This window comes from Miniopterus schreibersii (assembly GCF_964146895.1).
Source record: "Miniopterus schreibersii genome assembly, chromosome: 19".
NCBI classification, from domain to species: Eukaryota; Metazoa; Chordata; class Mammalia; order Chiroptera; family Miniopteridae; genus Miniopterus; species Miniopterus schreibersii.
This window is the reverse complement of record NC_138119.1, coordinates 36,656,209-36,680,203: the sequence shown is the minus strand read 5'-3', so window position 1 is coordinate 36,680,203 and position 23,995 is coordinate 36,656,209. Positions and strand designations below refer to the sequence as shown.

Here is a 23,995-nt window from a genome sequence, read left to right as displayed (position 1 = left end):
GACTTATGGTATGGGTAATTCATAAATAATTAAAATAAGTGTTTCTTAGTTGCTTTTGCCTTAATCTTATGAAACAGTAGCAATGCTTCTCAAAGCCATCTGCTTGAATGTGTAATAAGAGTACCTGGACTTTTGCTCTCATTTTCAGATTATGACTGTACCCAATGACCCTCATACTTTCCTTTCTTGTGGTGAAGATGGAACTGTTAGGTGGTTTGACACGCGCATCAAAACTAGCTGCACAAAAGAAGATTGCAAAGATGTAAGAATCAACTTTTTGTATAAATGATGCAAAATATTTAAGATGATGATTAAAATTGAACAGTAAGCCCTGGCCAGTGTTGCTCAGTGGTTAGAATGTCAGCCTACTCACTGAAGGGTTGCGGGTTTGATTCCTGGTCAAGGGACTGTACCTGGGTTACAGGTTCAATCCCTAGCCATGGTCAGGGCTTGTGCAGAAGGCAACCAATTAATCAATTGATGTGTCTCTCTTACATCAATGTTTCTCCCTCCCTCCCTTCCTTCTTCCCTCCCACCCTCCCTTCCTCTCTAAAAAAATCAAAAGAAAAAATATCCTCAGGTAAAGATAAAAAAAAATTGAACAGTAAATTATCTCTGGATTATGAGGTTATGGGTCAGTTGTTTTGCTAAAATCTTCAATAGCATATATTTTATAATCAATTTTTTTACATTAAAATGTTAATAGTAAAGTTAGGGAACTTGTATTTTGATTGTACATTTCAAATATATATATGAAAATCGTTCACTATATACTCTAGCATTAAAAACTTGAAGCATTTATCAATATATCCCACTTACTTATGGAGATAATTTTGGCTCACCAATTGCCATGATGAAAGTGTGTACTAGTTTAGTGTCTTCTTTTTGTTTTTACCCTGACTTTTGAACCAACAGTTATATGTTCTCCTTTTTTAACTAACAAGATACCATTCTATCAATGTGTTCATTCAGATTTAGCTCACTTCTCTAAAAGCATAGCTTCAGTATCAATTTTGTATTTTTAATACTATTTTAAACCTGAAAAAGGCCTGAGAAATCATATAATGGCCCCAGATAGCTAACCCCAAATGTTGTTCAGACACAGTGGCTTTCTTCTCAGATCATTTTGAAGTACTAAATGAAATAAGAAAGTATTGCTAAATATATGTATACTGAAAGTCCCCACCCCCAAAGAAGAATTACCAGTAATGAGGTTAACTGCTTGCTAATTAAACCAGTTACTATTGTTAACATTCTTGGGGGGAGAGAGATTATTTTCTATTTTTTATATTGAAACAGAAAAAAAAAAAATTTTAAATGTATGATTCTAAGTCAGTTTTTATGTTACATATGTGTATGCACACACACAACTAGGAAAGCATTGAACAAATAAAAGGCGGAATAAGTTTAAAATATCAGGTTGTTTACTAGGGTTATTTGGTATACCTGTTTCTTAATAAATGGTAGGTCCTAAAATTTGTTATGCCAGATTCTTTTAAGCCATATTTTAGTGTGCAATGTAGTTGGATTTAATTGTGTTTCTATAACCAAAAACCCAGTAAAAATAAAGGTGAAAGCAAATCTAATAAGTGAAAATATTGTTAAGATTTTCCTTAATAAAACTTGATTTCTTTATATATAAAAATGAATAGAGGCCAAAGAATGAAGAAAAACTGGCAACTAAAGCAGTCCTTAACTACTAAAACAATTACAGAAGGCTTTGGTGAACAAATTCTGTGTAATAGGAATAATGTTCTGAGGTCAATAACGAAATAAAACCTAAGGTGAATGTATTCTAAAAACACAGCTGTACTGAGAAAAGTGAGGGGCTTGCATCGTAGACAAAAGAGTGTAAAATTAACAGAACACCTTAAGGGTATAAATTTGGCATCATAGCTCATACATTTTCTAATGCTTACAGAGAGATAAGTAGTGACTTTATAGTAAAACCTGTCTTAAGGGTTTGTGCGTGTGCATGTGTGTGTACTTTGTTTTTGAACTGGTAAGGAGAAAGCTTTTACAAGTTAACAAAAATATAAAAGTTTAAAATCAGCTAATAATACTTTTGTTATATTTTAGTAGCAACAGTTAGAACTAAAATATTATGAGTACCATATAAAATAACCATTAGTGCTTATCACAGACAAAGGTAGGTTATGCCTCTATCTTTACTGTCCAGTGGACCAAAGCAGCAGCATTTCTAATGTGGTTAATAACTTACTGACACATTACATATGTGAGTATTTTACATTTCTGAAGATGTTTATTATGCATGAGCATGAGGATATTTAGGGGCATTTCTGAGAAATAATTCAAGTTGTATTACATTATCATTTGAAGTGCAGCTAGTTTTGAAAAGGGGATTAAACTGTGATACTATAAATGATGAGTTTCTTGAATTATCACTGGCTCTTTTGTAGCCTCTATTGATTAGCTGCTGTTTGAGTCTTTATATCTGGGAACAATTTTTATTTTTTCCTCTTCAGAATATATTTTGTGTCACTCAGATAGTGATTGTTTTTAAATCTCTAATTAAATTTAGTATTTCCATATACGTTTTCTTATTTTGTTTGGTTCGTAAGGAAAGCATACAATTTGTGTTTAGAAGTTAGTTTTGGAGTTGTATAGCAAACTAAAGAAAACAGAATTTTTCTTAGAGTGGTAAACTGCCGAGGAATAGTGACTGCATGTATTTACTTTACTTTTGCATAAGCCAAATGTGTTAGAAACACTGGTAGAAAGGAATCTGAAAAATAAAAGGAAACCATGTTTTCCCCCTTTCATTGCCATACTGACTGAATTAGAATTTCTGGGAAAGGTTATTTCCTTCTGATTGAAGAGAACATTTTGCAATATAGGATCATTTCTACTATAAAGTGCTATGTAACTGCTTATTTTATCTTTTGTAGGATATTCTAATTAACTGCCGACGTGCTGCTACTTCTGTGGCCATTTGTCCACCAATACCGTATTATCTTGCTGTGGGTTGTTCTGATAGCTCAGTCCGAATATATGACCGGAGAATGCTGGGCACAAGAGCTACAGGTACAAAGATATACATTAAAGAAAATATAAGATTACGTCAGTTCAGGGAATAAATAGGATATTTGCAATTTTAAAATTTTATTAGTTTGTCATACGGTTTAGTAAGTAGAATGTATTTAAATAATATGTATTATAAGAAACAGCATTTCACCAAGTTTTTATGATCTTATCTGCAGTTTATCACTATAAAAAGTTGTGACAGATGATGTACAGTCATCCCTTAGTATCCGCAGGCATGGTTCCAGGACCCGTTGGGTAACAAAATCCCCACATGCTCAAGTCCCTTATAAAATGGCTTGGAACAGTGCACATATTCAGCCCTCCAGTGATGGAAATTACTATTTTCCTTCCGTGGGTGGTTAAATCTGTAGGTTTGAAACCCACGGATATCAAGGGCCGACTATATTAGTTTCCTAGGGCTGTGTACTGGGTAGTTTATAATAACATAAACTTATTGTCTCATAATTCAAAGGCTGAAGTGAAGGTTTTGCAGGATTGTTTTGTGCTGGAGGCTCTCAGGGAAAATCTGTTGCATGCTTATCTCCTTGCTTCCTTTTTTTAAAATTTTTATTTATTGATTTTAGAGAGAGAGGAAAGGGGGAGAGGGAAAGAGAGGGAGAGGAAGATCGATTTGTTGTGCCTGGCCGGGTGTGGCTCAGCGGTTAAGCATCGACCTAGGATCCAGGCGATCAGGGTTCGGTTCCCGGTCAGGGCACATGCCCGGGTTGTGGGCTGCAGCCGATCAATGACTCTCTCATCATTGATGTTTCTATCTCTCTCTCTCCCTCTCTCCTCTCTCTGAAATCAATAAAGATATATTTTAAAAAAAAAGAAAGAAAAAGAAAAAAAGATCGATTTGTTGTTCTACTCATTTATGCATTCATTGATTGATTCTTGTATGTGCCCTGACCAGGGATTGAACCCCCAACCTTAACATATGGGGATGATGCTCTAACCAACTGAACCACCTGGCCAGGGCTCTCCTTGCTTCCTTATGGTGGCCACTGGCAATCCTTAGCATCTCTTGGCTTTTAAATGTATCACTTCGATTTCTGCTTCCATATTTACCTGCCTTCTCCCCTGTGTATGTCTGTGTCCACATTTCTCTCTCCTGAGAACACTGGCCATACTGGCTTTAGGACCCACCCTAAGCCAGCATGACCTCATTGTACTTATTACATCTACAAAGACCTTATTTCCAAATCAGATCACATTCTGAGGTCCTGGGTACACATGAATTGGTGGGGTGGGGGACATTGTCCAGCCCCCCACACTTGGTTTTCCTAATTTCTCTTGGCCATTTTTAAACTAAGAGGATATGGTAAGCATGGTGGGGAGAAAAGCTGGGAAAGAACAGTGACTGGGTGTGAGTGTATATCATGTGGTTATGCCTGCTTAGCCAAGGTAAAGTGCTGTTAGTGATGTTGCAGCACTGGATCTGAGTCCACCTTAAACTCCTCGCCTCCAGCCCTTCTCATCCACTATGAGATCAAATCACTTCTGAAATTCCCATTCAGAGCTAACCTCCATTAGTATTTTCTCAGTAAGGGAAGCCAGGAATACTTAAACACGCACCACAAACATCAAATATATATACATATTTATATATTTTCATATAAATTACATTGTTAAAAGTAAAAGTGGACTTGGCCAGAAATGAACACAATGTCAATCTCATTGTCAATTTATATCCATCAAAAATGGTTATTGAAACGGGAAGGCCAGCGGGGATTATTTTTTTCTGAATGGTGATTGAGTAGTCTTGTCTATTCGGATATGCACATTTGGGGAAATAGTATTAATATAATACGAAATTACAGGCTTCATTATTGTTCCTTAACACATGGGACCCAATTGACATTTTGGGCAAGACCTCATTGTGCAGGATTGTACAACTTGGTGTGTTATTTAGATTCTTAGAATTGAGCATTCCCAGGCCCCTCAGGACCCAAAGTGCCCATTGTACCCGGTCTGTCATATTGCATTGTATTAATGACTACCACAGTGAATTAAAACTGGAATAGTAGCCGCTTTCTGTTGTCTTAGAGGGGAAAAGTTTCACGTCAGTCAGAAACTTTTTAAAAACATAAAGTAAAAAGTAAACCAATTTGAAAGGATAATGCACTCTTTTATCTAGTATATTAATAAATACCACCTTTCCTATTTATATTATAAAAATTATATTAATTTGGGGATAATTTTTAGAAGATGATGTTTGACTATAATAAATTATTTAATTGATTAAATAACTCATATTTCCAATAGAATATTTACATAACCTGGAATTCCAGACAATCATGAAGTTTTTTTAAAGCTATGTTTCCTTTGTACTGTATTCTTTTTTATTTTGTTATAAAATCTGGTTATGGAAAAAAGAGCCTCTTCTTCTAGAAATAGAATATGATAGCTTGGATTTATATTGCTACATTAATCACATATCTCCTCGTTCAGATTAAGTTTTTAAAATGTTTCTCTTCAAAAACATGAATTTTAAACACTTTTCTGTTTTCTTATTTTAGGGAATTATGCAGGCCGGGGGACTGCTGGAATGGTTGCCCGCTTTCTCCCTTCTCATCTGAACAACAAGTCCTGCAGGGTGACGTCTCTGTGTTACAGTGAAGATGGTCAGGAGATTCTCGTTAGCTACTCTTCAGATTATATCTACCTTTTTGACCCCAAAGATGACACTGCGCGAGAACTTCGAACTCCTTCTGCAGAAGAAAGAAGAGAAGAGGTAAGTTTACTCAAAACTGCCTTCTTTATTTCATTCAGAAAATTCTAATTCAATGACTTCTGGGGCCTGAAAGGCTTCAAAAAATAGTTTATTTTCAGGGCATTTACAGTTTAGTAAACAAGGACACGAAACATACATGAAAGAACAAGGAGCTAATAATTAAGGAAAGGCTCTAGAAAGAAGTATTATGAATTTTCTTTTTTATTATTATTATTTTTTAATCCTCACCCAAGGATATTTTTTCCATTGCTTTTCAGAGAGAGGGGAAGGGGGGGGAGGGGGAGAGAGCACGAGCAACATCGATGTGAGAGAGACACATCGATTGGTTGCCTCCCTCATGTGCCCTGACCAGTGCCAGGAATTGAGCCTGCTACCTAGGTATGTGCCCTTGACCAGAATCGAAACCAACACCCTCCAGTCTGCAGGCCGATGCTCTAACCACTGACCCAAACTGGCCAGCACAGGAATATTTTTAAAGAGAAAATATTTAATAGCAAAATGTTTCGCTAACTGTGGGGATGCACAGTAGCAGCAAGAAAGAGCCGCAAGTGTTAACAGTTGCAGAAAAGGCAATTAAAATAATAAAAAATGTGATACACAGATTTTTGGGAGACTAAATGTTTCCGTTCATGCACTAATAGGAGTTTTACCTGTTACCATTTACTATTCCTATGTGGCTAGCAGGTCCCCCTCGCTCCCAAGTCTGCCTCTCTTCACGATAACCTATAATGTTATGGCTAGGTACATATCACAAAATACAGATGAGGGCAAAAGGCAAGTGACAGCAAATGTATGCTTTAGATATTTTATGCTTTATATACATAGAACTGCATTAACCATATTCTCACTTGTAAAAGGAAAAGCAGAAAATACCTTGATCGTCCACAGCAGTAGAAAAATGATTGCTCTCACCTGCTAAACTTCTTCCCCTGACACTGTTTTTACTTTGGCATTTTTATTTTATAATGTCCCGAGTTTAATTACTGTACTCTGGCTTTTGAAATGTCTTGAAATTAACCATTGCTTTTTATTAATTATTAGTGACTTTTTGGTATTGGCCCAACTCCTTTTACGGAACACATTTTAAAGGTCCTAAAGAACACAATTTTATAATTACTATGAGTTGCTAAACTCATATTAAAATTATAGGCTTAGAGGGCTATGAAATGAGAAAAATAGTATTACTCTATAAACATATATTGGGGTTTTAAATGTGGCAGTGGATTTAAGTGACTGAGGAAACTGATAAGGAAGTGGGCATGCTGGCGACTGAGAGCTGTTGAGTTGATTGGTCTGATTGAAAGCATGAAATCTGCTCTGATGGTTTTTTCTTTGCTGTGTAATTTCCTCTTGAGATAAGTACTTCAATAAGTTATAGTCAAACTTTGTGACTGTTACATATGAAAGAGTTGGAAATGCAGAGACATTTTAAGTGGATTAGCTAGCTTTTATACCACATACCACATACTACTTAGCCAAAGGTATTTGTATGATCAGAGCGAATGAGGCCGAGGCAGTTATGAACAGTTGTTTTGGGCTTTTTTCTGAATGTGTTTTTCTCAGTACACTTTGTTGAATTAACTAAATTAAGAAAAATAATTCTGAAAATGGATTAAAATTATGAAAATAAATTATACTTATTGTAATCCACCCAATAATTCAGGTGTATATAGAAGAAATTAAAAATCTGTCTCCATCTTCATCCCCCTATCTTTTCTTTCAGTGTTTTACACCGTTGACCATTGGGTTCAGACCAGCTTCACTCCCCAAATATTTATGGGGTGCCTGCTGCCCGCTAAGTTCTATACTAAACTTTAGAAAATCAAGGATGGCTGTGACAAAGACATGGCCTCTCACTCAGGAATTTATAGTTTAGAGGAAGTAGACATATAAATTAAATAAATAAATAAATAGAATAATATGTAAGAATTATGTTCTATGTAAGTACACCAAAGGAGGGAATAATTGATTTTCATTGGGAACATGAGACAAGCTTAGTTAGGCATGAGACAATTTAAAGTATGAGTCAAAGTTTAATATATGATACATGCAATTTTTTTCTTGTTTCTTATATTTCTTATTTGTGGAGGCCTCTTTTTATTTCTTCATATCCTCTCATTTCTTTCCCTTTTTATTTAGTGTGTCCTTTTGTCTTATTTAGTCGTTTCTTCTCATTTTCCTTTACTTTTGTATTCTTTTTTCTTTTTATTGTCTTTTCTCTCTTTTCCGTTTCCTCTGATTGTTTTTACTGAATTTATTGGGGCAACACCTGCCCCACCTCATTATTGAACTGCTGCATTGAATCCAGTTTCTCATTTTCTCCTGGTCCCCACAGTTTGTCTCTAAAATAAACATTCCGGGTCTGTAGTATTGCTCACCACTCTGGCTGCCACTGCTGCCTGGTACCAGGCGTGTGTGTCTCTCCGTTGTTATGGGGGCCTTCTCACCAGTCCCCCTGCCACACCCCACAGTCCTCTCATCAGACAGTGCTGCTCTTCTCATCAGCTCTCCAAGGGGCTCCCATTTCTCTTCAGAGCCAAACTGAGGTCCGTAGAGTGGCCTTTAGACCTTATGTCATGCAGTTCTCATGCTTCTCTGCTCTCTCCTTGCTGCTCTGCTCTCGCCACATCTGCTCCCTTGGGCAGGCTAAGCAGGCCTCTAGCTGAGGGCTCTTGGCTTCCTCTGCAAGATTTCCCCAGCGGCTCTCACAGTTCAGTCTAGCACCTCGCTTACGCAGTTCAGAAAGTAGGGGGATGGAGAGAAGCTATTAGACTTGAAGTGTGCTTTAGAGGTGAGCAAACGAGTGTTCTCCTCTCCTTTTAGTTACGGCAGCCGCCCGTGAAGCGTTTGAGGCTTCGTGGTGACTGGTCAGATACTGGACCCCGAGCCAGGCCGGAGAGTGAACGAGAGCGAGACGGTAACTATGCTTTGGGAAGCTTATTTTTATATGGTGTTTAAAATTGAGTATTTTCATTTGTTTCCACTGTTTTCACTGCCATAAGTGATGCTGCAGCAAGCATCCTGGTCCATCTCTTAGCACACGCCTGCTAGTGGATCACAGATAAATGCCCACAAGTGGGATGGCAGGGCCACTGGATAAGTGTGTTTTAACTTTTATAGTTATCGAATCACCCTCCCCAAAAGCACTACTTTATATTCGCACTGAAAGTGTAAGAATGCTTGCTGCCCCATAAAACATTGGGCATTATCAAACTTCTTAATTTTTGCTTTCTATTAAATATAAATGGAGTGAAACCCTCTTGTTTCTGACCTGAGAGTTTTATAATAGCACATAATTTTTTGACCCTCCTATCAGGTGCCTTTGACAAGTGTGAGAAACTGCCTTGGGAGCATTAAGGTGGCACTTTAAAATAGAATTAATCTATGTGTATTTTAATAAGCGGTCTATAGCCAAAATGCTAGTCTAATGACTTCTGAAATCTTTCAAGGTCAAACACATATTTCCCAATATATTACCTTTTGTATTATTTTATAATATTTAAATATAAAGCTACATTACATAAAAGCAATATAGTGTAAATAAATTCTATTTTCACAGAAAATTCAAGAACAAATGATTTCCATTTTAAATTATATTATTATAGAACTGAATTGTCACAGTTTTGATGTCATACTTAATTTGAAAATGCTCAAGAGAAAACTTATGTATTTGAAGGAGGAAAAGTGGGGAGGGAAGAGACAAAAACACTTCTGGTTTCAGTTAATTTCAAGTATGTGGAATTTGCTTACAGTAAATGATGAAAAGAAATATTCCATTTAAGGAAATTTACGTGAGAGAGCAAACCTTTCTTTTAATCTCAACAGTGTATAGCACATGAGCCCTTCCTAGTGTGCACTCTTAGAACTAAACATGTGGCTTGGGGTAGGGCTGGGAGGCCCCTAATAATAGGCGAAGATGTAGGAGCTGTGAGTCCTCTTCTGAGGAACTCAGGTACAGATGAAGAGTCACTCATTTAAACTTTCACTGTGAAATGTGATGATGGCTCTAGTGGATCTGTGTACATTCATAGAATTGATTTGGGCAATTTGATTTTTTAAAATTTTGTTCATTTTTAAGGCCCTCTGGTTTTTTGCATTAATTAAAGATGCTGACTTATTACTAGTTCACTGATAAGACCTGTGTTGTCATAGGAGAGCAAAGTCCCAATGTGTCATTGATGCAGAGAATGTCTGACATGTTATCAAGGTGGTTTGAAGAAGCAAGTGAGGTAGCACAAAGCAATAGAGGACGCGGGAGATCTCGACCCACAGGTAAGTGGTTCTTATTAGTTATAGTCATCGCAAAGCTGGTAAAAACTACCAAGGGGGGTTTATTTGTGCCATCTGATTTCTACTGTTTTAGATCTACAGTATCACAAGAGGGGACAAAGGAGACAGGGCACACCTTGTCCCTTCAGGTTCCACTAGTTCTAGCCCTTATTTTTTGCTTTTCTCACAAAAAGTAAGAGCAGCTGATATTCCCCATTTAAAGTCCATTTTTATAGAGTAGAAATATGTAAAACTCGGTAGATAAATAAGTTTTATATAATTGAATAGTTTCTCCTTTTGGTTACTTATATACATTGATTATTAATTACTGTTTCTGATGTTAGCTGACCTGTTTTCATATCTTTGTTTACTACTTTCCAGCTTTGTGGTCTTTGGCAAGCTACTTATCTCTGTCAAAAATGAGGCATGTAAAAGTTAACTCCTAAATATTTTTAATTCCCAAATTAAAGATTACAATTGAATTTTATCTATAGATGGATTTTGTTAAGTCATGCATATCAATTAACTTTAAAAAAAATTCCTTAGACTGTGGGTTTGCTGAAGAGTTACTAAATTTTTGCTTAAACTTAAACTAAGAATTATTTAACTCACGGTGATTAAAAGAAAAAATTTGATATTCTGTGGTAGTTGTACCTTACAAAACATGAATTTGGTTTGTCCATTCCATTTTTAATAAAATCTAGATTTGAAGCAAAATTAGGAAAATTTTTAATGTTTATTGAGTATTAATTATTTCTTTCCAAATAGCTGAAAGCTTCGTACGGCACATAGTGGACACTCAAGCCTTTTAAAATCATGCCTGCATCATGTTAGTTTAGTGGTTAAGAAATGGTAATGAGGAACTTAATCTTATTTTGGCCCCTTTGTCATTTTACTCTTGCTAATAAAATTTTTATTAAATATTTTACCAAGGTTATGACGTTAGAGAGTGGAAATATATCGATATAAACCCATTATCCTATTATCCAGCCATTACATCGGAATCACCTTTAAATTTAAGGGACTAGGCAGTGTTTCTGGGCATCTCACAAGGTGATATTTAGCTTTGTCTAAATGAAGCTGCCATATGGAGTGTTTTGCTTAAAAGATGGATTATTTTAATAAGAATATGCTATAGATGGATGTTTATTCCTATTGATTAGTCTGTTTAGTCAAATAAAACAAACCACCAGTAGGTGTTTTTGATTTCCTGTATATTATATATGTCTGTGCTTGTGTGTGTATACATGTGTGTGTGCAAGTGCACCTGAACATACCTCTTTTGAGTAGCTGGATTTGGAAAGCATTTGGTATTTGAACTTGCATTAACGTGCTTTTTGAAGGTGGGACAAGTCAGTCAGATGTTTCGACTCTTCCTATGATCCCGTCAGGCACTGGTTTGGAAGCAGGTGACACTGTGATGGAAGTAGACACTCCAGCTGAGCAGTTTCTACAACCTTCCGCATCCTCCACAGCACCCACTCAGGCTCACTCCACAGCATCTCCTACGGGGAGCCCATCCTCTCTTTCTCTGCTGTCCTCTCCAGAGAGTGAACACAGGCCATCTGCTGAGGCGTCTGGACAGCACACACACCATCAGTCTGGTGAGGACCTTGCTCTTTAAGTAGGCGGTGGGTCATCTGGCAGTTTCTGATCATGAAAATTCTCTAGGGACTGTTTGGAAAGATACTAAGTCACGGTTGACTTGTTCTTGCTGGAGCAAGTGATCTAAATGACATGTAATATGTGAACATGTAACTGAAACATGAAATTCAAGTGTGCCTAACCTGCATGAATTTTAACAAGTAGCAGGAATCTTCCATTTTCATAAGAGAGTTTCTTAAAAATATGGCCACAGGAGATGGTTTAATGCATTTAGTTTAATGCACTTCTCTTAAAGATTATTTTTATAGGCCATCATAGACCAAAATTTTTCTAAACGTACTTGGTTGTAAGTCTATATTAAAGTAATGGTAAAATATCACACTGATGATTATTGGTTCCACTTTATTTATATTTTTGATGATTTTTTTTCTAAAATCTTGAAGCACTTTTAATACATTCTATATGATGCATTTGATACGGTCTCTTGTCAACAACTATACAGTACAATTAACTAAAATAATTATTGTTTCTATATTTACATGAAAAAGAATTGTTTCAACAATTCTTTGTCTTTTTGGTACTTGATACTTGATATTAGTGAAAAAAATTAACTTCTGAACTCTGTTAAAATACTATTTTCCTCAATATTATAACTCCTCATGTTCAATTTCTTTTTCCCTTAAACTGTGGACTGTACTGTTTATAGCAGTAATTGCTGGCAGCTATATCTGTAGTTTACTTGGCATTTTAACTGGGTACATGTAATTATAATAACCAGTAAGGTGTTTTTTATGTTTTTCCTTGGGTTTTTCTAAGGAAGCATTTTTCTTGACATATAACCATTATATCAGCAACTGGAGGTACAGCTGGCATGCCTAAGCTGAAACTGATAAAATTTCCTAACAGCTTAACTGCCAAGATGTCACTGTATTCTGGTATCTGATGCCAGATCACAAATATGGGGTGTTTTTAAATGAAGCACTTTTTTATCAGTATATCCCATTTTTAGTAATTCATTTTCATTTTCTATGGAAATGGAAACCAGAGTCAATTATGTAACTGTTAACACCATACACTTTATAATAATAAGCTAAAGCTAAGCTATAAAACCCAGTTTTCCATTCTCTAATCAACGTAGTTAGCATTCCAACTTATGGGAAAATAAAATATTTTTGGAGGGTTTGGGAAATAGGGACAGAATCAGTTAAAAGTTTGCTTTTTAAAGCAGATAAAATAGGTTAAAAACAAGAATTTTTAAAGTGATAGCATTCTTGGAAATATTCTTCAAGATTGTAATCAATTATGAGTAATCAGGAAAAACTTAAGACTCCCTAGCTCACATTCACATTCCACTGCATATCAACTCATTACAGTTCATTCTAAAACACATTTCTGAGTAAAGTATTTAGTTTAGAGTTTATTTTTCTTTTTTGTTACAGGTATTTAACACATTTTAATACTACATTTCAAATTACTTAATTCCTTCCAACAGTAAATGTATTAAATACTGCAGTAATTTGTATCATTGAAATGGAAAAAAACTTTGTGATGATCATGTGATCATTGTTTGAACATTATTTGTCAGTTTGCCTGTAAGTTTTTCAAAGAAAGTAAGGAAATATTTTTAACTGGTAGATTATTGAAAGAATTTTGGTTGACTACACCATGGAAAATTGGAATATTTCCACATTACCAACATAGTTTTGCTTTCAAGGAAAGTGATTTGATGTTAGATGTAACATATAAAGATTATGTCTGTAATTGTTGACAATAGGCCTTTCATTCTTCCCGAACCCAACATTTTAACAATAAGGACTTAACATCTTGCTTTCTTTCCCAATCTCTTACGGACTCTTAAGTCTAGAGCAGTTTGTGCTGGTAGAACTTGTCCATGGAGTGAGTGAGTGGGAGTGTCATGTTCAAGCCTTGATTTCTCTTACTGCCCTGCAGAGAGAGAGAAAAAACAAAGCGTGTTTTACCCTGCTGTGGATACCACTTTCTGTAAATGTTTATGCTCTTCATGTCCCTTGCATTTCCTGTCACTTTTGCTAGGGTGGAGGAAAGGGACATTGGGAATGTGAAAACTTGCCTGGGAAAACTCCTCTGATTGAGCCTAATTATTTGACCTCTCTTAGTCTGCACTGAGCCTCTAAGCGATAGTGAGTGGGGTCATGACCACACACGTCAGTGTGTGCTCCACGCTGTCAGGGCCACCCTTCAGCACTGCTGCTCATTCTACACCTCCATGTCCCTCAGACCTCACATTCCCCTTTGCCCTCATGGCCCCAGCTGACCACCTCTCGTTCCCAGCTTCCCAGCATCAGCACTCCCACTGATGTGATGGCAGACATGTTCTGGAAAGAAGCGTGTTTGTTCCTATGAAAGGCCGGCCAGGGCCACTCCCATCCCTTCCCAGCACCTCCAGGACTTTGCTCCTTCTGTGTCATTTTGCCTTTTCTCCTGAATTGTTCCTTTTGGCCTCAAATATGCTCTATTATTATCTCCTGTCTTTAAAATTCTTCTCTTAATTATCTTAATTCCCCTCCAGCCTTATAGCTTTGCTCCTTTTTAATCAGTCTTCAAAAGGGCCATTCACATATATTATCTTCGTTTTCTTACCATCTTCCATTTATTTATCCACCAATTCCAACTTGCCTTTCAGTACCGCTTTCCATGGAAACCTTTGTCAGAAAAACCAGTGACTTCCATTTTGCCAAATTTAAAGTCTACTTCTCTTAGTACCTTACTCGAGTTTTTTACCTGGTTGCATTTAAGTCTGCTGCTCCTTTCTCTCTTGAAACTTTCCTTTCTTGGCATTTGGATACCGCTTTTGCCTCTGTACCCTGACTACCAGCTCTCAGTGGTTTTCAGTGACCACTGCTGATGTTTCTTGTTCTGTGGAACCCCCTAGTCTGGGCTCTCTTCTCTATAGGTGATCTATCCCTGGGCGACTGCATCACTTCCCATAGCTTTTATTTTTATTTTTTTTAAATATTTTTTTATTGATTTTAGAGGAGAAAGGAGAGGGATAGAGAGATAGAAACATCAATGAGAGAGAAACATCGATTGGCTGCCTCCTGCACGCCCCCTCCTGGGGATTAGGCCTGCCCAGGAATCGAGCGGTTCATGGGTCAACACTCAACCACTGAGCACCCCAGCCAGAGAGTTCCCATAGCTTCTAATATCTCCTCCAAGTTGATGAGTCCCAGTCTCCTATATACAGCTGCTCATGGGACACTTCTTTCTGGTTATCTTTGGACAAGAAAAAAAATCAGACTCTTCCTTACTGTGGACTTTCAGGAACCAGCATGGCCTGGCCCTTGCCTCCCTCTCCAGCCTCATCTCATACTGCGCTCTAACTGTCCTGGTGTCCTTTCAGTTTCCCAAATGTGCCACTTTCTTTCTGGTTCTGAGCCTCTGTACTTACTGTTGGAGAACAGCAAGTACCTGAGCTGAGAAGCTCTTCCCCTGGCTTATCATAGAGTCAACCCCTTGTTTCTTGAGTCTCAGCTCAAATATCTCCCCAAGGGAGGTCTTTCATAACCCCCTAGCTAGATTCACCTTTTTTTCCTACTCTCCCTAAGATTGTATTCTCCCTTATATAGCTCTGTTTATTTCCTAAAAAGTTCTTATAAAATTTCAGAATTATTTTGCTTAATTTTTATTGATTTATGACTTACTGTCTTTTACTAGAATATACTCTCATAAAGACAGAGACATTATTTTGTTCTATGTAAGCCTTTTCTCCCCCAAAATAGCCACTCTCTAAAGACACTGTTAAGACTGTTATCTTTAAGGTAGTATAATGTGGGGTATCCTTAGATCTATTTCAGTCTGTATAGTTTCAGCCCACCTCATTCACTCTGAATGTTTCCCGTAGGCTCCCTGATGTGCTGTCATCTAGGGGAGATGCTGTGAGTGGGTATCCAGTCATTACCATTTTTGGATCCACTGTTTGCCCTCAAATATTCAGAATATATAAAACTGAGTATACATTCTTTCCTACTTTGTTCAAAAATATTTTAAGGTAACTTACAGAAATATTTTTTAAATTATGTTTATAAGTGATGGAATAAGGACAAATAGAAATATGAGTTGGAAAAAAGAAAATGAAGCCATGAGTGAGGTGAACATACCAAGTGCATTACCGAGGAAGAGTTTATCTAGAGGGCCCGAGTGGACTGTGGGTTTTGTAGCTGAATCAGGAAAATAAATACACTCGAGTGTAATTTGAAATCAGCTGGTAGATCTTCTTGCTTTTTGGCTTCTTTACCCTTTGTGTTCTTGAATTTTAACTTGAGTAGCCAGACCATTTGCAATCATACTCTGTGTGTGTAACCCAGAGTTTAATCAGACGTTTTCATTCTTATACATGGTCTTTTCTTGAATATTTAACAAAAGACTGTGGCTATATGATTAGTTAAAAACCAGAAAGGTCTGACTATGAGCTAAAATTATATTGTTTAAAATGAAGTCTTTACGATTTTATGTATTTCAAGGTAGTTATATTTTCTCTTCTCAGTAATGTCAATCAGGCATCCCCTTTAGTTGTTTCTAAACTAAGCCTGGAAATATCTTCATTTTGGGTTTTATTTGTAATTTTCCCCATGGTAATGAGGGAGTGTTAAATGAGGCCATCATTCCAGCACATTACAGCTATTTTTCTTTTGTTGCATTTTAATCTAAATCAGTATGATTAGAAAAGGTGGTTTTGGATTGGAGGGGATATCAGTGCATACAAAATTCAGTTTGGGAGGCTCCCTTTGAAGAAGCGAGTCGCCTAAAGGACCCTTGTTTTGAATTAAATGGTTCATTTAAGCCATGAGGATTTCATTTTACTAAGGTAGTATAGTATATGGTATGTGCGGATTCCTGCTTATTTATAAACAACTGTGTCTGCTCAGATTTACAGATTTATTTCGTTCTATCCAGAATCATTGTAGCTGAACTGAGCTCTGTAGAAACATGTCTGGGGAGATAAGAACTCTGTTATCAGAGCAAATGTTTCAAAGCCCAAACATCCAGATTTCAGTTTCCTTAAAGGGGATCAGGGTCTACTCAGACTAGGTAAGGCCATTTATAGATTAGAAACAAGTGGAAATGTTACGTTAACAGCCACTTTAGGGAAACTAAAGAAGAGACTAGAGGAACTTGGAAGCCTTAAGTAAAGGAGTGACCAGCTCTAGGAGAAAGAATGCACAAACATCACCTGGACAATACACAGATTGAGAGAAGGCAGATAAAGTACTAGTGAGTCAAATATAAAAATAGCCCAGCATCTGGGACCAAAGACCTTGAGGTTAGAACCAAGTGGGCTTTTGTTCTCCTGTCTCAGTGCGAATTGTGGCATTAGGGAGGCTGGCCTGGAGTCTTCGGGAAGAACACAAGAATCGAGTTAGTAGTTTCAGATGGAAGTACAAATTTCCATTAGCATTTCCTGACACAGTGTTGAGGGTTTTTTGTTTATGTTTTTTTTAATTCAACCCAAAGGTATTCATTGTATTCACTTTCTATTTTAGCAAAACTAATTCTCTGAACATTTATTCTCATTATAAGTTATATATGTTTGTGTGTGCATTTTTGAAAGGATGTAATATGTGTATATTTTACCTGCTTTTAATATGTCAGACCCGCTAGCAGAACTATTTGTTTAGTGTGGTATGTGTAGTTGAAATTTTTAATTCAATATTTGTTTTTCCTAGTTAGCTGTGTGTTGGCTTTTTTTCCTAGGCTCACTTTTTTTTAACCCAAGGAGGAAAAGAGCCACTGTACAAACCAGCCTTAAAAGCAGACAAACAGATTCTTCTTTCTAGAGCACTGGAAGCATTGACTCTGTCTTGGTTTTCCAGGTTAGAGACCATCACTGCTCACACCTAGAGCTGCTGTTCATTTGCTGTGTTACCTGGTGGTCTAGGATGGAGACTCCTGTATTCCTACAAAACATTTGGCAGTGCAAGAGAGGCTTGGAAACAACCATGAGATTGGGTGGACTTTTTTGGTGATTTTTCTGTTTTCTTAGCAAAATTTGACATAGATATAATCTCTCTCTTTATGGTAATTTCATGAGAAGTATAAAAAGATAGACTTTATGGTTACATAATGATGCTCTATTTTATATTGTGACAAGCATTGTTGTTATGCTAACAGTAAATAAGGTGTAAATGTGTACCTAAAAGGAAAGCACTATGCCGTTGAGCACACGGTTCATTTCTCAATGAATACTATCCTCCTTAGTACTGGAGAATTTTCCAGGAAGAACTAGCCATGAGAGACTGTGATGGTACTTGAATTGCTTGTGAAATCTTAGCTGCCAATTGGTTAATTGAGTAAAACTCTTTATACATAGGTGACGTGGTAATGGGAGGTTAGTATCTGGCATGATGGATTCCTGAAGTAATAAACCAGTGTTTGCAGCCTTACAAATGTGTGTGCAAGAGGCTGAAAGCTGTTTGGCACAGAAATTGTGTGTGCTCCCACCATCACATTTAAAACTCAACTCTTACCTTTGCGCTCCGTGTTCCTTTAAAGGGTTCTGGTGAGTGCAGCATTATGCACCTGGCCAGTACCAGTCCCCTCTTACCCGTGCAGCCGTCCCCTTCACTAGACTCGGGCACCCTTCCTGCATTTGCCACTTCTTTCCACGGATCACCTTCCTTCTTCTCCAGACCCAGCAGTGGCCACCAGCATGCAAACACAGGCATTAGTTCCCAGACTGACCAAACCATTCAGATTTCTCTGTTCCCAGTCAGTGGTAAGACTTGGAGTAGACGTTCCTTGGATTCTACATTATTACCTTCCCTTTGTCTCGAACCTGTTGTAGGAGATTTTACTGAAACATCTCAAGGTCAACAGTGACTTCCAAGGTGAAAAATCCATGGGAAGGTCTCAGGGTCTTTTTCATTATATCGCAGCATTTGACACAACTACTTACTTCAGCTACTTGACACATCCCATCACTCAGCCTACAGAAGTCCCTCACTTAGCTCTCCGTGCTCCTTGCAGGCTTCTGGCTCACTCCTCCTCTTAAACACTAGTGACCTAGAGTTGAGTTCATATACTTCTCCACTATTATCACTTACTCTGTGGGTGGCTCACAGTACCATCACCAGTGACATCCAGATATACTGCTGAAGTCTAGACTATCGTATTCAGTCCCTGCTCAGTTTCTGCACTTGGATATCTGTCAGGTCTTTTCTTCCTTCTAATACTACTTCTTGTTTGTTCTTTGTTGCCATAAATGGCAGCTCTCTTTTTCCTGTTACTTATGCCAAAAACGCTGAGGTCCCTCTACATCCATCCCATCAGCAAGCTGTGCTTCCGTTGGCAAGGTAATCCCACATCCCAGTGTGCTCACCTCTGAGCATTTGTACTTGCTGTCCCTTCCACCAGGAACGCTCTTCCTCCACACAGTGAGTCCTTGGGGTCTTCGTTCAAAAACCGTCTTGTGAGAGAAGTCCTCCCTCGTGACCACACACAAACCAACCCTCCCACTGTCTGTCCCCCACCCCTTATCCTGCCCAATTATCGCATTACCCACTTGATACAAACAGACACGTACATATGCGCTACATACTTTTTCCTCTGAGAACATAAACTCCACATGAGTAGGGCCTATGTGATCTTGGTCACTATTTCATTTATCTTAGCAGCCTGAAGCAGTGCTTCACACACAGCACGCACTCAGCAAGTGCCTCCTCAGAATTTTGTGTACTGTTCTCCTTTTTATCTATGACCACGGCTTCAGAGAAAGCTTAACAAAATGTTAAAGATTATGTAAATATATATGAGCATTAAAAAAAGCAAAAGCAAATGACGGTTCTAATATAAAAAAGATTTTAGCTGAAAAACACAGAACTTTCAGTTTTTAAAGACTCTCTACTAATGCATTCCAAGAACTGTTTCCAAATGTTTAACTTTCATTATTTTAATTGAATTTTAATTAATATTTGAATAAAATTATAATGTTTGTGTATAGATTACATAACTGATACTTTACAGTTTTTCATTTCTCAGTATTTTGGTGTAAAAAGAAATGAAATTAGTGATGAGTAAGGAAAGGAATGTTTGTTTTTAAATGTTTTCTTTATGGAGAACTTTATTTTCATTCTGTTTAATTAGATATTCTTAGAGAACTATATGTGTCTAATTCATCAAGTTACACAGAAGCATTTGGTGTGTAAGAGTGTATACTTTATCTCTTAATGACCAGTGATTTCTTTTTTATGAGTAATTTGTTTTTAGTATTCGTCTACAATACATGTTTAATTTATATCCTACTCTTGTGTGTAATCAAATGTATAATCAGATTCTTGCTATTTTCTATTTTATTACTATCCTTTCACCTTTCTTTTCCTGTCTGTGTCAGAATTCTTGAGGGGGCCTGAGATAGCTTTGCTCCGTAAGCGGCTGCAACAACTGAGGCTTAAGAAGGCTGAGCAGCAGAGGCAGCAGGAGCTGGCCGCGCCCCCCACTTCCGGCCAGGCTTCCCCCGAGGGCCCCTCCCGAGAGCCTCCCGCCGCAGGTTATTAACTACAGTGTACAGTGTACAGTGTCCGCGAGCAGCGGCGTCGGTGTCTAACGCTGCTACTGCTAGTGAGGGGCTGCCCTCTCCCTCCCCAGGCAGCTGGTGCGCTTGCAGCTGCCCTTCCACTCGCCTCGGGTGGTGGTCGTCCCATCTGGTAGCTAGAGGGACACGCTGGCGGCAGCATTTGCCAGAAGGGAATATAAAATAATCCATTGTTTTTATTTATATTTGGAGAGGGGCTAATGTTTTTTACTTTTATAGTCAATGAACTACTTTCTAATAATTATGTAGTGAATTGTGAGCCTGCATTGATGTTTCTATTGAAATTTCCTGTACCTGTAAACAATATCTTTGCTTATGGCTCCTAGCTGCTCCTCCTCTTTTTTTTTTTTTTTTTTTTTTGCTTTAAAAGTTAACCAGTATTCCTATTCCCATATAGATGTAGTCATGCTAGATTTTAGAATTATAGTGTTGTTTGATCATACTAGCACACTAACTCACTCGTCTTCTGTAATTATTTGAACATTTTCAATATCTGCTTACTTATCTCTTCTACACATAATCAACTTTCTGATCTGTAGGACAGCAAAAAGTGCTCCATAGTCTTATGTTCTTATTCTGATGCTCTAAAACTCTAAGACAGTAATTATCTGTACCTTGCTCTTTTTCTTGGAGTATTTTAACAGCCCAGTTCTTTTATGGCCAGAAAGCTTTTGGTGCTCAATAAGCATTTGTTGAAAGAATTGATGAAAGATAGAGCATAAAACAGTTTGTCAACTCTTTCTAGATGGATCACAGGTACCTAGGTTCTATAAATCTCTGCTTAGGAACTAGAGTGTGTCTGTGTTCTCATACTAATGAGATCATTATATTTTGCTTTACTCCCCTAAGGAGTGGTGAGTTTGGGCATTAATTACTTTGAGAACTCTGATTTAATTACTTGGAGTTAATTTGTCTATTGGTAGAACTGGACAGCCTCTAGTCTGTCTGTTTATCTGTTCTGGTAAGTGCTCTGATAACAAAAGCACATTATATAATACCGTAGTGGAATAAAACAGGTTTAAATAACTGTAATACAGGTGTGATGTTTGGAAAAATTGTGGGCCTGATTTTTAATGCAGTCAAGCAAAGATGTCTCTGATTTTTTTTAATTTATTTTTTTACTATGGAGAAATCTTTTCCTGTACTTGAAACTAACAAAAAGTTTGATTAGATTACAATCATGGCATTTAATTAAGACATTTGCTGTGACTTTGTGCTATATGTAAAACTTTAGCTAAATTTTTTCAGAAGTAAAAAAATAGGCAATGTAGAAACCAATAAGAAAGAAGATAAAATGCCCCTTATATATAAAAATATTTTTAAAATACTGAAACTTAAATGACTGAGTATAAAACAAAGCTGTCTACATTAGTAGGAAAGCAATTTGAATTGAAGTAGTTCTTTTTAGAACCTAAAAACTTTAGGGTGATCATATAGTCTCTGTGAAGTTAGATGCTATTTTTCCAACTCTGTCATTTTTAGTAAATAATATCTAGTTTAGTAACCAGTATATTTGTGGTAATCTTTAAGAAGTTGAAGCTGAGTAGACACCTTGCCAGTTTTGAAGTTAAGAAGCATGTTATCTCTTCTTTATTATTAAATAACGTACTTGGGCCCCGAGTGCTGCCCACTTGCACAGTATCAGAGGCCCTTAGTGTTGTCACTCCAGGTGTGCTGCTCCTCTCACCTAGAGGTGGAGTCTTCATCTATCTCATGCTTTTGACAGCATTCGTCTGCTCTGCACGTGCACTGGGCTCACTCAGTAGTGCTTCTTCCACATGTCACAGGAATACTGTTTGGTAATTAAAAGAACCATTAAACAATGGGTTGTCAGTTTGTTCCAAAGGATAACTAATAAAATGTATATATTTTGTCCAGTTAGTAAATTCTGGATATGAGGGAGGAAAATACAGAAATCTTCATTATAGAACACACAATTTATAGAAATGAGTAGGAATGAAATTGAACAGGGAGATGGGTTTTATTTGAAAAACAATTATTAAAATGTTTTGTTATACTTAGTGATTAAATACAATTTTGTGTATGTGTATTATGGACATCAAGTAGTTCTTTCATGCTAGATGTTATACTAAAGTCATCTATCAGTAGAGAAAGTATCAAAATTAACATTCTAGGTTTTAACCTTAACAATAGAAGAATGTGCGGTTCTCATTTATAAAAACTATTTTCTCATTATACCTTGATATCTTTAGAGTACCAGTAAGTGATAATACTGTCAGTAAATGATTATTTCTATTGTCTTCTCACTTATTTAAATCTTATAAGATACTCAAAGGAGACATTAATGTGACTCGGAAACCAAGCAGTTTTCACAACTGTAGAATTTCTGAATTATTACATTATCTAGCAAACATTTTATTCTCTTTTCAAAATATAGGACTGATGAGAATCTTTTGTGAAAGGCTAAGTGTAAGATGAATCTACAGCACCTAATTTCTGTAGGAGAGTGCGATTAAATCATTTGGTAGAAATAATCTACAATTGAATGGGATGGGACCAGATGCTAGTTAACAATAATCCCAGATAGAATATACCTGTTTAGTTGCCAGTGTTTCTTGGTGATTGAAGACTAAAAACATCATTCCAAGGCACCAAATGGTGTCACTTTCAATTTCAAATTGCTGTTTAAAACGAGGTACCTTAAAATGAGCTCTGGAAGGTAGATGTTAAAAGATATTTAGACAGTGGTTTTCCTCTTTCATTTTGTTTTTTTCTTTTCAACTGTGAACTCTTGTATCAGTCTCTTATGTATTTTTAATACAAAATATATAAAAAATGACACCGTTGTGATTTCAGCATAAAGGGAGATGAAGAAGGACCACCCAACTACGTGCCCCTCATGCCTCCCCCAAAACACTGCTGCTCCCTGAAGTGAATTTTGAAACTAACTACTGCTCTTAAAGAACTTGATGCCTGTAAATGATAATTCTTCATGGTTAATTTCCATACATTTTATGTTTCAGTCAGGATATATTACTTTAAAATATTTTTACTTTATTTCATTTTTTTTAAAAAACAGCATTTTTTTCTAGGCTTTTAGGAAATATACGACTACTCATTTCTAGCCTTTCACTGATTTTTTTTTTTTTTTAATCATAAAGAGATGAATTTGCCTTCATCAGATTACCATCTGGGTATTAGCTTTGGCTGAGATCTCGTTCCTGGCCCCATGACTGTGTGACCTTGGGCAGGTCATTTGGCTGCTTTATGCCTCAGTTTCCCAGTTATTGATATATTTAGATAGTATGCCCTGCCATAATTTACAGAGATGGCATAAGGATGGGTTAGATAATATAAAAAGGGTTTTATACTCCTAAGAAGAGCACTATACATAATAACGTACTATCCTGGTCATAGTACGTTTCACTTACTACCTCAAACATGCTCATATCAGGGCCCTGTAAGGATGATATCATCTGGAGTTTTGAACGAGCTATATGTGTATTTCTCAGACAAATGCCACAAACAGCTATGGCAGAGGCCTTAGGCATATGGCTGATTTTAAACCCAGCTTTTTTTTTCCATTTCAGGTCCCCTGAAGTCATGGGTTGCTGGCTCCTGCTCAGAGTGACAGCACCCTGTGGAGTCTGCTGGTACTGGCCCGACCACCACAGAGCCCCACTGGAGCAGGGAGCCAGCCTAGAGAGGGTCAGGTAGGAACTGTTTTTTCACTTTATGGCACGGTTTTGCTGATTGGAAAAAAGTAATTTTTATACCCCCAAAGGGTATAGAACATTGGTGATTATTTTCTAAAA

General features: G+C 37.1%; 1 protein-coding gene across 10 annotated transcripts in view; it reads left to right on the top strand.

The window, feature by feature from the left end:
• The window catches only part of DCAF6 (DDB1 and CUL4 associated factor 6), a 72,927-nt gene that overhangs the window by 15,106 nt on the left and 33,826 nt on the right, over nucleotides 1–23,995 (top strand). For 4 of the 10 annotated variants that reach the window (XM_081122305.1, XM_081122304.1, XM_081122302.1 and 1 more), the window contains exons 5-10: nucleotides 149–262; nucleotides 2,910–3,045; nucleotides 5,565–5,779; nucleotides 8,603–8,696; nucleotides 9,932–10,051; nucleotides 11,392–11,652. In XM_081122305.1, the coding sequence (XP_080978431.1) occupies nucleotides 149–262; nucleotides 2,910–3,045; nucleotides 5,565–5,779; nucleotides 8,603–8,696; nucleotides 9,932–10,051; nucleotides 11,392–11,652 (940 nt within the window). Of the gene's footprint in view, nucleotides 1–148; nucleotides 263–2,909; nucleotides 3,046–5,564; nucleotides 5,780–8,602; nucleotides 8,697–9,931; nucleotides 10,052–11,391; nucleotides 11,653–20,018; nucleotides 20,175–23,995 lie in introns of all 10 variants that reach the window. The other 6 variants (XM_081122298.1, XM_081122306.1, XM_081122303.1 and 3 more) reach the window with 3 other exon arrangements.